This window comes from Monomorium pharaonis, chromosome 1 (genome assembly GCF_013373865.1).
Source record: "Monomorium pharaonis isolate MP-MQ-018 chromosome 1, ASM1337386v2, whole genome shotgun sequence".
Classification (NCBI taxonomy): Eukaryota; Metazoa; Arthropoda; class Insecta; order Hymenoptera; family Formicidae; genus Monomorium; species Monomorium pharaonis.
The window spans coordinates 27,647,895-27,661,534 of NC_050467.1; the positions used below are offsets into that span (position 1 = coordinate 27,647,895).

At 45.6% G+C, this 13,640-nt stretch overlaps 1 protein-coding gene across 1 annotated transcript; it reads right to left on the reverse strand.

Annotated features, from left to right (window-relative positions):
- Window positions 1-12,130: 12,130 nt before the first annotated feature.
- On the reverse strand, window positions 12,131-13,305 carry LOC105830271 (flocculation protein FLO11-like). The gene is made up of 3 exons (XM_012669491.2): window positions 12,522-13,305; window positions 12,202-12,362; window positions 12,131-12,157 (listed from the first exon to the last, which is right to left on the reverse strand). The coding sequence occupies exons 1-3, from the start codon at window positions 13,303-13,305 to the stop codon at window positions 12,131-12,133; spliced, it is 972 nt and encodes a 323-aa protein (XP_012524945.1).
- Between the last annotated feature and the right edge of the window lie 335 nt (window positions 13,306-13,640).

A 13,640-nucleotide genomic window follows, 5' to 3' on the forward strand; every position in this document is an offset into this window, starting at 1 on the left:
TTTCATATATATTATTGGTTACGACGGTTCGCCCATCATGGGAACCCGACCGCGGTCGGGTTACTGTCCCCGCCGATAAAAAAAACCCTAGTGATACGTGCCAAAACCGAGAAGCGGCTTTTCGGGTGGTCGACCCTATCGGCACGTGGTGACTCTACAAAAAATGTTACGGGATAGGCCCGCGCCATAAATGATGCTAAAGGTTTTACGTCACCCCTATCGAGTGGACGCCCCCGCTCCGAAACGGGGACCAATCCAAACCTCGGGCTAGACGGTGCCAGAATTTACCCTATCTGGCTTCGGGTATGAGGAAGCGGTGACCGAACGATCCTCTACACATGCGCCCACACACGACACCTTCAACTCCCGAATAGGCTCCAATCCGACCGGCGGTCAGAGCGGTTTTCCCACATGCCCCCGAGGTTTTACCCCCGAGGGCCAGGTACAGACTTCGCCGCCGGTCGTCGGTCGGGGGGCTACTACTCCCCCCTTGGTTAGTCTTCGGGAAATATCCAACGCCGGGTGGCCGCATCTCATTTACCTATTTACTCACTCATTTACACACACACACACACACACACACAATAATATATACGAAAACGGCGCACTCTTAGTCTGACCTCTCACCACGGGTCTACCTAGCAAGGTTGGACCTGTAGGAACTCTCCAAACGCTCGCATACACGCGCGCGCGCGCGCGTTGGAGTCGTCCCCGCTAGTGTAGCCCCGTGGATCACGGAGGTACGGAAACCCCCTCACCGCGATAAGGTGGTGCGTCGTCGAGAGGGAAGCGGTAGTCCAGTGTAGACGTACACACGGATATAATCGTTTCTCTATAATTACGCGCGCGTGTGACAGACGCGCGTATATGTATCGCGACGCACCCGCACGGTATCTCGCGCGCTCGCAATTGTATTTGCCGCTTGAAAGCGCGTAAAATTTGAACTTTGCGCGCAGTCTCGCATTCTACGTCTTTCCGGATTCAAATAAACCACCACCACCTTGGGGAGAGCGCAATCTTATATATATATCTCGTGGTTTTGTTCGTAATAATGTTTTCCGTTTCCTACGCTTCGTAGTATTTTACTATCTCGCTCGTAGTTTAATCTTCCGCTCTGCCAAGTACGACGGAATTGTCGAACCAAAATCCTTTACGTCCCTCTGCATCGGACCCGGTAAGACGGTAATAATTTTTTAACTAACAAACATCTTTATGTGGCATTAGACAGCAGTTAACAATTTTAAACCAGAAATGAGTTTCGCTCAAAGTAATAAAAAATTTCCCACAAGATACAAGGTAGTACCATTAATAAACAGTATTTGTTGGAGATGGCAATCGTTGATTGTGGATTTATACACAAGTATATACAAATTTAATAAGATTTACAATTATATTAACAGATATAAAATAATAAACTTATATATCTCAAAAACGTACGCAACCATAGTTTGACGCGCGCGCGTCAAACTCAACTCTTCAAGCGTGCTTCGGTCAAGAAGGATAACAGCGGAGTCCAGGGGGCGAAGCCCCCCCGGAGTAAAAAAAAACAATCGAAATAACAGACAAATGCATTTAACAAGTAATAATCGCTCGATGGTGTGAGTCTCAATGTCTAATTTTTGTAACAAGATAAATTTGTGACAATACGAAGGACCAAAATACGAAAGAGGAAATTTATATAGGATACAAAAGCGTAGTTACCGACGGAGCACGTACTCTACCAACGCTTGGTGCGCGGGAAAGTGAGGATTCGCCGTGAGGAGCCTCCGCTCAAGAAACGGCGGTAAGTATCGTCGTCTCACGATCTATCCCACTACTATCATTCATTCCCCTCCACGCTTTAAAACGTAAAAAAGTAACGCTTGTCGCAGATGCCGTTGAGAGATACACGTTCGCACGCCGTGGAAAGAGCGAGAGGAGGCTACGACAGACAGTGATCGACGGATCACAGACAGGCAGAGAGGGTTTGGAGTCGCAAAATACCACGGAAGTGACGAGCCGTGGGGTCCTGATCCCTGCCCCCCTTGGACGCAACGATGGACGTATGTGTGAACCACCGAGTGGTCGGACGGACAGACGGACGCCATTTTTTGGAAAAGTTTAAAAATGCGACGATTGCGGCAAGACTACTTATCGAGCTAGTAATAAACACAAAAGGAATAAACGTTGCCAAAACCGGTATAGAGCCGTGGCGGCTGTGAGACATTAATAGTCCACGCGAATAACACTATCGAAACAGTTGGAAAACATTAGACTCACACAAGTCGAACAATTGTTAAAAAATATATCGACGTAGATACAATAAACGCGATTTTACTTGTCGAGATAGTAATACCAAACAAAAAGAATAAACGTTTCCAAAACCGATATAGAGCCGTCGTGGCTGTGAGAAATTAATAGTCCACGCGAATAACTATTAAAACAGAAACTTGAAAAACAGAAGGAGAAAATGGGAATCCCTAACCAGGGGGCTCCCTCCTCCTAACCTTAGGTTCCCTCTTCTTGGGCCCCCTTTGATCGGGTCTCCCCGCTCGGAGGGAGGATAAAAATCCTCCCCTAACGGTGCCGGTGCACCGGGGGTTTGAAGTCGGGGTCCCCATCCCCTACCAACGATGAGTCCCCGAGGGGACTCTATAGGAGTCGTTGGCTTCCTCTTGTGCAGGAGCTACCCGGGTTAAAAAAAACCCAGGGAACCCGCACTGTACGCTCTTAGACTCCCGACAGCCGTTGGCTCATCTCCCAGACGGACAAGTCCGTCCGAGATCCGAGCCGCAAAGGCCACCGAGGGAGCCCTCTCACCACGACAAGGTGGCGCACAACGAGAGGGACGTTTTAACTTTAAAAGGGAAAAATTATTTATGAAAAAATGTATCGCTAACTCTCGTGAGTTGTTTTACACGGGTATATTTAATAAATTATCGCATAAATTTATTATTTGATATATGGACGTATATATATATATATATATTTAGGGAGACATGGGGCTCCGGGGTGCGGTCCTAAGATTAATGTACCGAAACCTCTTTCCCGCTGTCGCACTGTTTTCGTCCTATTTTTTTCTTTTTTGCAGAAGACGCGGGGTGCGACCCTCAAAGGCCAATGTACCGGGACTGTCGTTATCCTACGTTATATCAAACATCAATGTAGAAATAAATATGTATGTATAAATATCAATGTTCAAATATTTATACATACTGAAACTTTATTTCCAGTTTTGGTAAGTGTCTTCGCATGTCGGTAAATGTTATTAATTGCTTTAAACACTATTGCCAGCTTTGGTAATTATCCCGCATGTCGTAGTATATCGTTATTTGCTTTTACTTTTATTTCTTGCATTGGTGAGTATCCCGCATATTCAGGATTATTGTAAAGTACTTTTATCTCTATTTCTTGCTTTCGCGTGTATCCCGCGTGTCGCGGTATATCGTTGTTCGCTCCTAACTTTATCCTTAGCTTCGGTGAGTATTTCTGCGTGTCGTGGATTATCGTTCGTCGCTGGGTAAAGGCTCGGAAGTCATTCCACACGCGTGGCTTGGTCCGTCGCAGTTCCTAGATACCGAAAGATGCGTCAACGTTTTCGAGTATTAAAGAAAATACCTTTTTCTCTCTTTTATCTCTTTCGCGATATTACCAGAGCGTGCTCTTAGCATCGTGTTTCCAGCGACACAGTGAGTCCCTTCACCACGTCAAGGTGGCACGCCATCGAAAGGGTAATTTTTTTATTATACATTTTTTTAATTAACATTTTCTGTTTCTTCCTCGCTCTGTTGCTGCTGCTGCTCCTTCTGTTGTCTATCTTCCGCCTCCTCCCTCTCCCTATCTTCTTTCGCGCGCCTTCTTCTGTTTAACCTTCTTCTCTCGTGCGCTATGTCGCGCAAGACTTCGCTTTGAAGATGTATGGGAAATGTATTTATGTAGGATATGGTGTCGTCAGCAAAATCGCTTTCATTTGGACTTGTTCCTACAAGAAAGAAAAAGATTCCGTTATTAAGAATTCAAAAATACACACACACACACACACACACACACACACACACACGTACCATTTTCCGACGACACGCTTCCTATGGCGTCTGGATGCTCTTCATCGCTTGAAACGTCAAGCATCCAGTACGCCAAAATTTTTTTAGCGGGTTTTCCCAATGGATGTATAGTCATCTGAAACAAAAGAAACCCAAGAACATTATACACGCAAAACATTTAAACTTACCAATAATACCTACAATTGTTTTTGGCCGCACTTGAAATAGGTTTTGCTGCTGCTGCTGCGCTGATGCCGCTATAGCTGCTGCTGTTGCTGTAACGTCAGTTTTTATGAGTAAATCATTTCAATCGGGTGGCAATATATCTCTTAGTACGAAAGAGTAAAAATTTTTACTTAAAAAATACCGTAACTTTCAAACGGTTGGAGATACGAGCTCGCGCGTGGTCCCGTTCGAAAAATCTCGTCAAGATCTACGAGAGGGACTTCGCGCGAACCTTGTAGCTCCAATCGTTCGCGAGGTATCGCAAAAAAATAAAAAATTTTACTTCAAAATACCGTAACTTTCAAACGGTTGGAGATACGAGATCGCTCGTGGTCCCGTTCGAAAGATCTCGTCGAGATCTACGAAAAAGGTCCTTTGCTGGAACCTCGTATCTCTAACCGTTCGCGAGTTACGGGACTTTGAAGGTCGGTTTTGGGGTATCTCTCTGGAGCGCGGAGCTTTACCTCTCTGCATGGGAGCGCTTAACGAAGTGACTAGTAGAGCTCTCGTTTGACCACGAAGGCTCGGAGATACGAATTCGGGGGAGAGGACCTTTTCGGAGTCGACGAGAGCTATCACCTCCCGGTGTCGTTGTCCCCGTAGAAGAAGTTCCTGGTCAGTTTCTCGACGTTACCAGGTCAGCGTTCCATAGGTCTTGGAGTCTAAGTGTCGATCCTCTAGGTACTCGACAAGCTCTATCCATACCCGGTGTCGCCGTTCCCGTAGACAACGTTCCTGGTAAGTTTCCGCGTTTCACCAGGTCTGCGCTTTGTAGGTTTTAGAGTCTAGGTATCCATCTTGGTACAACGCGACGAGGGGAACAACTTTTGTCTCAAACACTTTTCGCTAGAACGCTTGGTTGCGGAAAAAAACTAACAAAACTCCGTATCTCGTAAACCGTCGTCTTTACGACAAAGTTTTATAGGGGATGAAATATGCACCTCGTCGAGGGGAACAACTTTTGTCGCAAACACTTTTCGCTAGAACGCTTGGTTGCGGAGAAAAACTAACAAAACTCCGTATCTCGTAAACCGTCGACTTTACGACAAAGTTTCATAGGAGATGAAATGTGCGCCTCGTCGAGGGGAACAACTTTTGTCTCAAACCCTTTTCGCTAGAACGCTTGGTTGCGGAGAAAAATTAACAAAACTCCGTATCTCGTAAACCGTTGACTTTACGACAAAGTTTCATAGGGGATAAAATGTGCGCCTCGTCGGGACAAACAACTTTTGTCCCAAACACTTTTTGCTATAACGCTTGGTTGCGGAGAAAAAGTGGAAAAGCCTTCTCTCGTAAACTGTCAACTTTACAACAAAGTTTGCAAGAAATGAAATATGCGCCTCGTAGAGACGAACAACTTTTGCCCGAAACATTTTTCGCTATAACGATTGCAGAGAAAAATTAGAAAAACCTTATCTCGTAAACTGTCGACTTTACAACAAAGTTTGTAGGAGATGAAATTTGCGCCTCATCGAAACAAACAACTTTTGTTCCAAACACTTTTTGCTATAACGCTTAGTTGCGGAGAAAAACTAAAAAAACTCCGTATCTCGTAAACCGTCGTCTTTACGACAAAGTTTTATAGGGGATGAAATATGCACCTCGTCGAGGGGAACAACTTTTGTCGCAAACACTTTTCGCTAGAACGCTTGGTTGCGGAGAAAAACTAACAAAACTCCGTATCTCGTAAACCGTCGACTTTACGACAAAGTTTCATAGGAGATGAAATGTGCGCCTCGTCGGGACAAACAACTTTTGTCCCAAACACTTTTTGCTATAACGCTTGGTTGCGGAGAAAAAGTGGAAAAGCCTTCTCTCGTAAACTGTCAACTTTACAACAAAGTTTGCAAGAAATGAAATATGCGCCTCGTAGAGACGAACAACTTTTGCCCGAAACATTTTTCGCTATAACGCTTGGTTGCAGAGAAAAATTAGAAAAATTTTATCTCGTAAACTGTCGACTTTACAACAAAGTTTGTAGGAGATGAAATTTGCGCCTCATCGAAACAAACAAGTTTTGTTCCCAACACTTTTCGCTAGAACGCTTGGTTGCGGAGAAAAACTGAAAAAACTCCGTATCTCGTAAACCGTCGACTTTACGACAAAGTTTTATAGGAGATGAAATGTGCGCCTCTTCGAGGGGAACAACTTTTGTCTAAAACTCTTTTCGCTAAAACGCTTGGTTGCGAAAAAAAACTGAAAAAACGCCGTATCTCGTAAACCGTCGACTTTACGACAAAGTTTCATAGGAGATGAAATGTGCGCCTCGTGGAGTGGAACAACTTTTGTTTTAAACACTTTTCGCAAAAACGCTTGATTGCGGAGAAAAACAAAAAAAACTTCCTATTTCGTAAACCGTCGACTTTACGACAAAGTTTCATAGGAGATGAAATGTGCGCCTCTTCGAGGGGAACAACTTTTGTTTAAAACACTTTTCGCAAAAACTCTTGGTTGCGGAGAAAAACAGAAAAAACTCCCTATCTCGTAAACCGTCGACTTTACGACAAAGTTTCATAGGAGATGAAATGTGCGCCTCTTCGAGGGGAACAACTTTTGTCTAAAACACTTTTCGCTAAAACGCTTGGTTGCGGAGAAAAACTGAAAAAACGCCGTATCTTGTAAACCGTCGACTTTACGACAAAGTTTCATAGGAGATAAAATGTGCGCCTCGTCAAGGGGAACAACTTTTGTTTCAAACCCTTTTCGCTAGAACGCTTGGTTGCGGAGAAAAAGTAACAAAACTCCGTATCTCGTAAACCGTTGACTTTACAACAAAGTTTCTAGGAGATGAAATTTGCGCCTCATCGAAACAAACAACTTTTGTTCCAAACACTTTTCGCTATAACGCTTGGTTGCGGAAAAAAACTCCCTATCTCGTAAACCGTCGACTTTATGACAAAGTTTCATAGGAGATGAAATGTGCGTCTCTTTGAAAGGAACAACTTTTGTCATTCTTACCGGCGCGTTTCGGTTTACAAGAAATTTATTAATTTTTAAGCGCGCGCGGCAAACTCAATCACCAAGCGGGTTCTGGTCAAGAAGATTAACAGCGGGGTCCAGGGGGCGCAGCCCCCTGGTCAGGGGTCCCGGGGGCGAAGCCCCCGGGTGAAGGTGCAGGGGGCGAAGCCCCCGTTGGGGGGGGGGGGGGTCGGGGGGTGGCGAAGCCCCCCCCGGAATAAAAATAAAAATGTAAATAACGAAAAACAGTTATCAACGAGTAATAATATTCGACTCGCCAATTCATGTTTGTTCGCGCGTGCGTAGGGTAAACGCGATCGCACGGGGAGAAATGCCGGGATTCGTCTCGATAGAGACGCGAAGTGAGTGGGCAGGAATGCGAGAGGTTCACGGGAGGTGATAGGAATAAGGAGGAGGCATAGATATCACTCACACTGAATTATTTATTCAAAAACGAACGCTCGAAGCGCGGGGCGAATCGTATCTTTTACACTGTGTCGGATATCTTGATACGCCCTGATATTGCGCTGCCTAATCGACGCGGAAATCTTGCAGAGCCTCGAGATCGAGGTCCTCGCGAATCCGGAAATCTTGCGCGTGATCCGACGGAGATCTTGTGCGCGAGGCAGAGGACGTTCGCGGGAAAGGTACGGTCACCTGCGCACGGACGTAACACACTTACAACATTCACGCGGATATTAAAATTAAGAATTGCGTGGTCGGAGCAAATTAATTAATAATGCACTCGCACTATCACGGCGCGAATGATAGGGAAGAGCGGAAGTGAATCCCCGCAGCTAGGATCGGCGGAAGACGGGAGAGATCTGTTGGACGATCTGATTTCGGTGCCGGGCTGCGAGAGACTGAAGAATTATGCATCGTAAAACAATTACGATCGGAGGCGAGAAAAGGGGCGGTAGAGAACCGATATCGAGACTTATTTGGGCATGGATTTGGACGTGCCCTTTTTTGGATTTGTTTATTTGCATAGTTACCAAGATGCATAGTTACTGGCGATACGAGCAAACGAAAATCGCGCGCGTGAGGAGCTAGTGACAGCGCCGCGCGACTCGGTGCATCGAAGAAATGAACTACACGGAGCTCGATAGCTGTCAGGAGCTCTCACTACGCGCGGATAAAACAGAGCCAATAAAAGGAAATGTTAGAACTCTAAAATGATTGTTATAGTCTCGAACAATGTTTTTGCAGTGGTCTATTTTCCATCTTTGTCATTCTTGCGCAAACGAATCACTACACGTGTATATTAATTTATATTTTTTTTCAGGTGGTTGTCGTCCAAATTTGAGATTGTTATAAAATCCCCATCGTTAAGAAAATCGATTAAGTTTGCACTTTACCAATCGATTTAGAATGTCGATGCTACGTAAATGTTAAGAATCATCTGTTAAGATAAAGATGCAGTAATCAACCTTTGAATTTTCAATGGTCTTACTCGTTAAGGGTTGTCTGCGCTTTGCAAGGCCCTACGTGTTAAAGCAAGATAACTGTCACTACGCTTTGTAATGGCTCTTTGGGTGCGAGAGACAACTGCCGTAGCGCTTCGCCAGGCTTTTTTGAATGCAAGTGAGAGAACGGCCGTTGCGCTTTGCAAGGCTTCTTTTATATAATGCAGACATTGTGGGATTTTGTCAGGTTTTCCTTTGGTAAATGCGTATTCATAAGGATTTTTAAACTGTTTGAGATTTTGATAGTTTTATCTGCACTGAATGCCGGTACGAGAAATTGGGACGTGGATTATCCAGAACGTTTAAAGCAAGCAAGCACCCACTGCACCGCGCCGTTGCAGTTGCCGAGAGTAGGGAAGAATCTCGGCGCATCATCGTAAACGCAGGGGAAAGCCGCCGGAAGCGAAGTTTCCTAGTCAAAGGCGTTGTCTTTACTAGACTTTTTATTTTGGCTGAAAAACAAATCAGGCGAGGTTTTTTTCTTCAAACTCCATCAGTTTTTAATCATTAGTGATTGTGTCGCGCTAGCTCGTTAATGTGCAAACAGCAAGCGACGGGGGTCCAGGGGGGCAAAGTTCCCTGGTTTTTAAAAAATATTTTTATTATTAGGTATTAAATAAAATATTAAATTTATTTTAATAAATAAATAAAGAATATTTTGGGTTTATCCATATTTTAAATTTAGCATTTTTTATTGCTTCCAGCTCGGTCTCGCTACACCTCGTGGAATTATGTTTTTTGTAACAGTGGTAGTACTGGTAGTGGGGGTACTACTATTTGTAAGCGTTTTATATTTAAGTGATTTTATTTTTAAACCCGGGGTTATTTTTCCCCGGAATAGGGATATTGCCGAGATAGAAGACCTACCTCCCTCATAACCTTCGTCGGTTTGTATTTGGCGCAATTCTAATCGCTTTATAAAACGACCTTGTTGATCCCTCTCTTGTGCACTAAAAGGTTTGCAGATGGGAAGCTTTTGAATTTGCGTTTTGAATTGTGAGCCTCGGTCGTTTTTTAATTATTTCCAAACTTTTTAGAGGGCTTGAGTTTGTATATGTGCTTGTAACTCGTTTAGATTTTCTGAGTGGTACGTTTTTAGTGGTCGACGGGGTGGTTGTAGCGGCGACAGTAGTAGTATCGATGGCGGCGGATTCGGTAGCTGTGTCGATGGGGGCGATGACGGTGGCAGTTGGTGGTACTATACACCGTTCTAAGTAAATACGTGGCCATTTGGCGGATATTAGTGACGGCGGCGTATTTATATCGATGTCGGCGGCGGCGGAGGTCAGTGGTACAATGCGCCGTTTTAAATTAATACGCGGGGATTCGACGGGCATTGGTGACGTTGGTGACAACGGTGACGGCTGTTCCAGTGGCGGTGGCTGTGGTGACGCGGGTGGTCGTGATTTTGGCGGCAACTGTATTCGCGACAATTGTTTCGCGACGCTAATGGCACGGGCCACGCTTTTTATTGTTGGAGAATTAGGATCGTTCGATCGTCTAACCACAGTCCAATATCTACTGTTGACTTTGTCAGTCTTGAGAATAATGTTTGATGGAATTATTTGGATATGGTCTCCGACGAATCGAACGATGTCGCTCTTTAGATCATTGGGCGCGTTACGTTTCAATGTTGCTGCGATTACATCGCATATTGGTGACATTGTTTGATGTAGGAGGCGCCTTGCCACTTTAGTCGGATTAGTGACTCGTTGTCTCAGTCTAAATATCGCTCTCATTTCTGCCTTCTTCTCGGTGAACCTTTGTGCTAAAAAGTTGACTGAAAAGAAGTGAGGGTATGCCTCTATCATTTCGCGGCATACAAGTTGGGTTGAAGTTGGGTTTATTTAACGCCCATGGAGTATCTTTCATTGATTCTTCGTCCTCCGATTCTCCGTCCTCCGACTCTTCGTCACTGTCTTGGTCTTCTAAAATGTCATTTATATCGTTTTGTATTGCTTTGGCCGTAACGTAGGACCCTGTATACGCCCATGTTGCTATACACACGGCTAGGTATTTTAGGAGATCGTCCGCTTAGTTGCGCATAACGTTGCGTACGCCCCAAATCAATATCGCCGCTTGTCTTATCGCCGCGGGGCATCCCTTGGTGTACAACGAGTACGCGAAATGGTCGTTCGGATCTTCGAGCGGTCTTAATAGAATGGTTCCGTTTTCTTGACGAGACGCATATTCCTTTCCGGTGGCGTACATATGCTGCATCGTGCTGTAATTATACAGTGGATTTTTACCGATGCAAAAGTAGGCCACGCGGATCTCCGCTCTAATGCATTTTCTGACGTCGCCGTCCAATACGACGTCAGATTTCCGGATTGCTTCGATACCCATAGTCGACGTGATATACCTTAGATAGGCAAGGTCGGCCCCGATAGTCGCGTCGATATACGGAGCCCAATTACTGAAGCGATAAAGTAAGCCCCCGTGATACAATGCGTTTGTCACGGAACAGAGGCCGTCCTTCTGGAACACGCCCTCGTGTCGCAGCGTGTCCACCAACGACTGTTCGCACGTAAGACGGTCCAAGGTGAAGACTTCTTTGATGCGCAATACATGTCGGTCGCGCATGTATCGTTCCGCAAAGACGATGGCATCCCGCGTAACTTGTACTGCCAGTTGCTCGGTCCGTAACAAATCTGTGAATTTTGCCTTATCAAAAAAGCGGCACATGAGGCATAACGATAATAGCGCAGTATATCGTGGTCTGCGCATTTTTGCCGCCGCATTATATGCTTGTGTAAACGTTACGTAAGGAACAGTCTCGCACGCAAGAGAGCAGTATTTGGAGAAATACCCATAGTCGCTTAGGAATGCAATGCGATATTTCTCTAATTTGCCGCCTTTATATTTAATGGGCCCTCTTAGCGCAGCTGATAATGTACCCGGCTTACTACCGGCGATATTTATCAAGATGGCGTCACCGTCCTCGCAAACCATTTGATTGGCACGATGGATTTGGACCACCTCTACGTGCGAATCGTTCAGATTAGCCATTTCGTTGAGGATTCGCCACCCCAAATCCGGACTCTCTTTCAGGCCGTGCCGACATCTGTAAAATCTGCAAGACATTATGCCAATGTCGTGCTTCAAGGATATCTCTTGCATTATTTCCGCCATGTGACTTGTAAATTCTAGCCATTCGTGGCTGGGTATGTGGAAGGAGTCCTCCATTAACGTGCGCCATGGCAGGCCCGACATTGCCGTGACGCTTTTCAAAGACATCCTTCTTGCCGCTCCAACGACCACTTTTCTTAAAAAATTCGTCATGACGACGAGCAATTTTCCTTTTTTTGTCTTCGTTGTGAACCACGGCTCCGAAAAAAACTTGCAGCCGGGTTCACTTGAAAAACGACAAAGAGTTGGTCCTGAAGGAAATTGCCCATCACAAACTCGTACCACCTTTGCGTTTCGTTTGGTTGATCGTGGCGTGCTCGATATTCGGGCTTACGAGCCATATTTAGAGTTTGTCGCCTATAAAGATAAGATGTTAATTTAATATTGCCGCACCGTCTTACCAGTAATACCGTGCTCGAAGGCTTTAGAGTCACGGTAAAGCCTTCATTCATGGTAAACGGCTTCGGTGTTACCGCGCAAACGAGAATAGAATCAATATCATATGAGATCTCTATACCATCACTCGACGCGTAATGATCGCGGATGGGCATGGCATAGAGGCCTCGCGGCAAGAAGGGATTGCCATCGTTTCTGTTTTCCTCCTCTTCCTCTTCCTCCTCCTCCTCCTCCTCTTCCTCTTCCTTCTTTTCCTCTTCCTCTTCCTTTTCCTCCTCCTTTTCCTTTTCCTTCTCCTCCTCTTCTTCCTCTTCTTTCTCCTCGCTTTCCTGTTGCTGTCGTCTGATGGTCGTCGTGATAGTGGTGGTGGTGACGGCGGCGGCGGCAGTAGTGGTTGTGGTGGTAGTTGTGGTGAGGGTTGCGGTGACGGTAGCCGCAATGATGATGGCCGTTGGTGATGGCGTGGTGGAAGACAGCTGCTCCATTAGCGCCGGTAGTGGTAGCGGTGTTAGTACCATTTCCTCTAATACTGCTGGCGTCACTGTCCATCTCACTATACGATCTTCAGTTATTCGTGGGAGGACGCGAGGAGGAACAGCGGTGGGTCTGATTACTTTTCGCTCAGACGACGACAATAGCAGCAACACCGGCGAAATTCCTTCCAACGAAGACGGGTGCGCTGGCGACGAGGATGGCAGCGACGACGAGGATTTGTACATCCATGACGACCATAAACGTGACGACGACGACGTGGTTCGTGACGACCACCACGATGACGATGACGGCGATGAAGGTGGCTCCGACTGTGATGATGGTGGTTGCGGCGACGACGGAATTGTCGAGTTTAACTCTTTTTCCTCCTCGTTCTCGTCACTCGATATTATTACCACATCTGATGAGGTGGTAATAATATTAAAGGTTGTCAGCGATGGTGGCTGCGATGGTGATGACGGTGGTTGCGGCGACGACGGAATTCTCGAGTTTAACTCTTCTTCCTCTTCCTCGTTTTCGCTATCTGATATTACTACCACATTTGATGTAGTGTTCTCGTCGTCGGACGACAACACAATTGTCTCAATGTTCATAATGGCGTCTGCTTGTGCAGACATAGTGTTTGCTGAAACTCCGAGAAGAGCAGGAATTCGACCGCGTCGACCCTGAAAGCTGTAAGTATAATAAAGTATTTAAGTATTTATGTATTAATTTTTAATTTGGCGAATATTTAAAAATTCGCCAATCCGAAACGGTTAGAGATACGAGATCGCTCGTGGTTCCGTTCCAAACATCTCGTCGAGATCTACGAGAGGGACCTCGCGCGAACCTCGTAGCTCCAATCGTTCGCGAGGTACCGCGAAAAAAATAAAAATTTTTACTTCAAAATACCGTAACTTTCAAACGGTTGGAGATACGAGATCGCTCGTGATCCCGTTCGAAAGATCTCGTC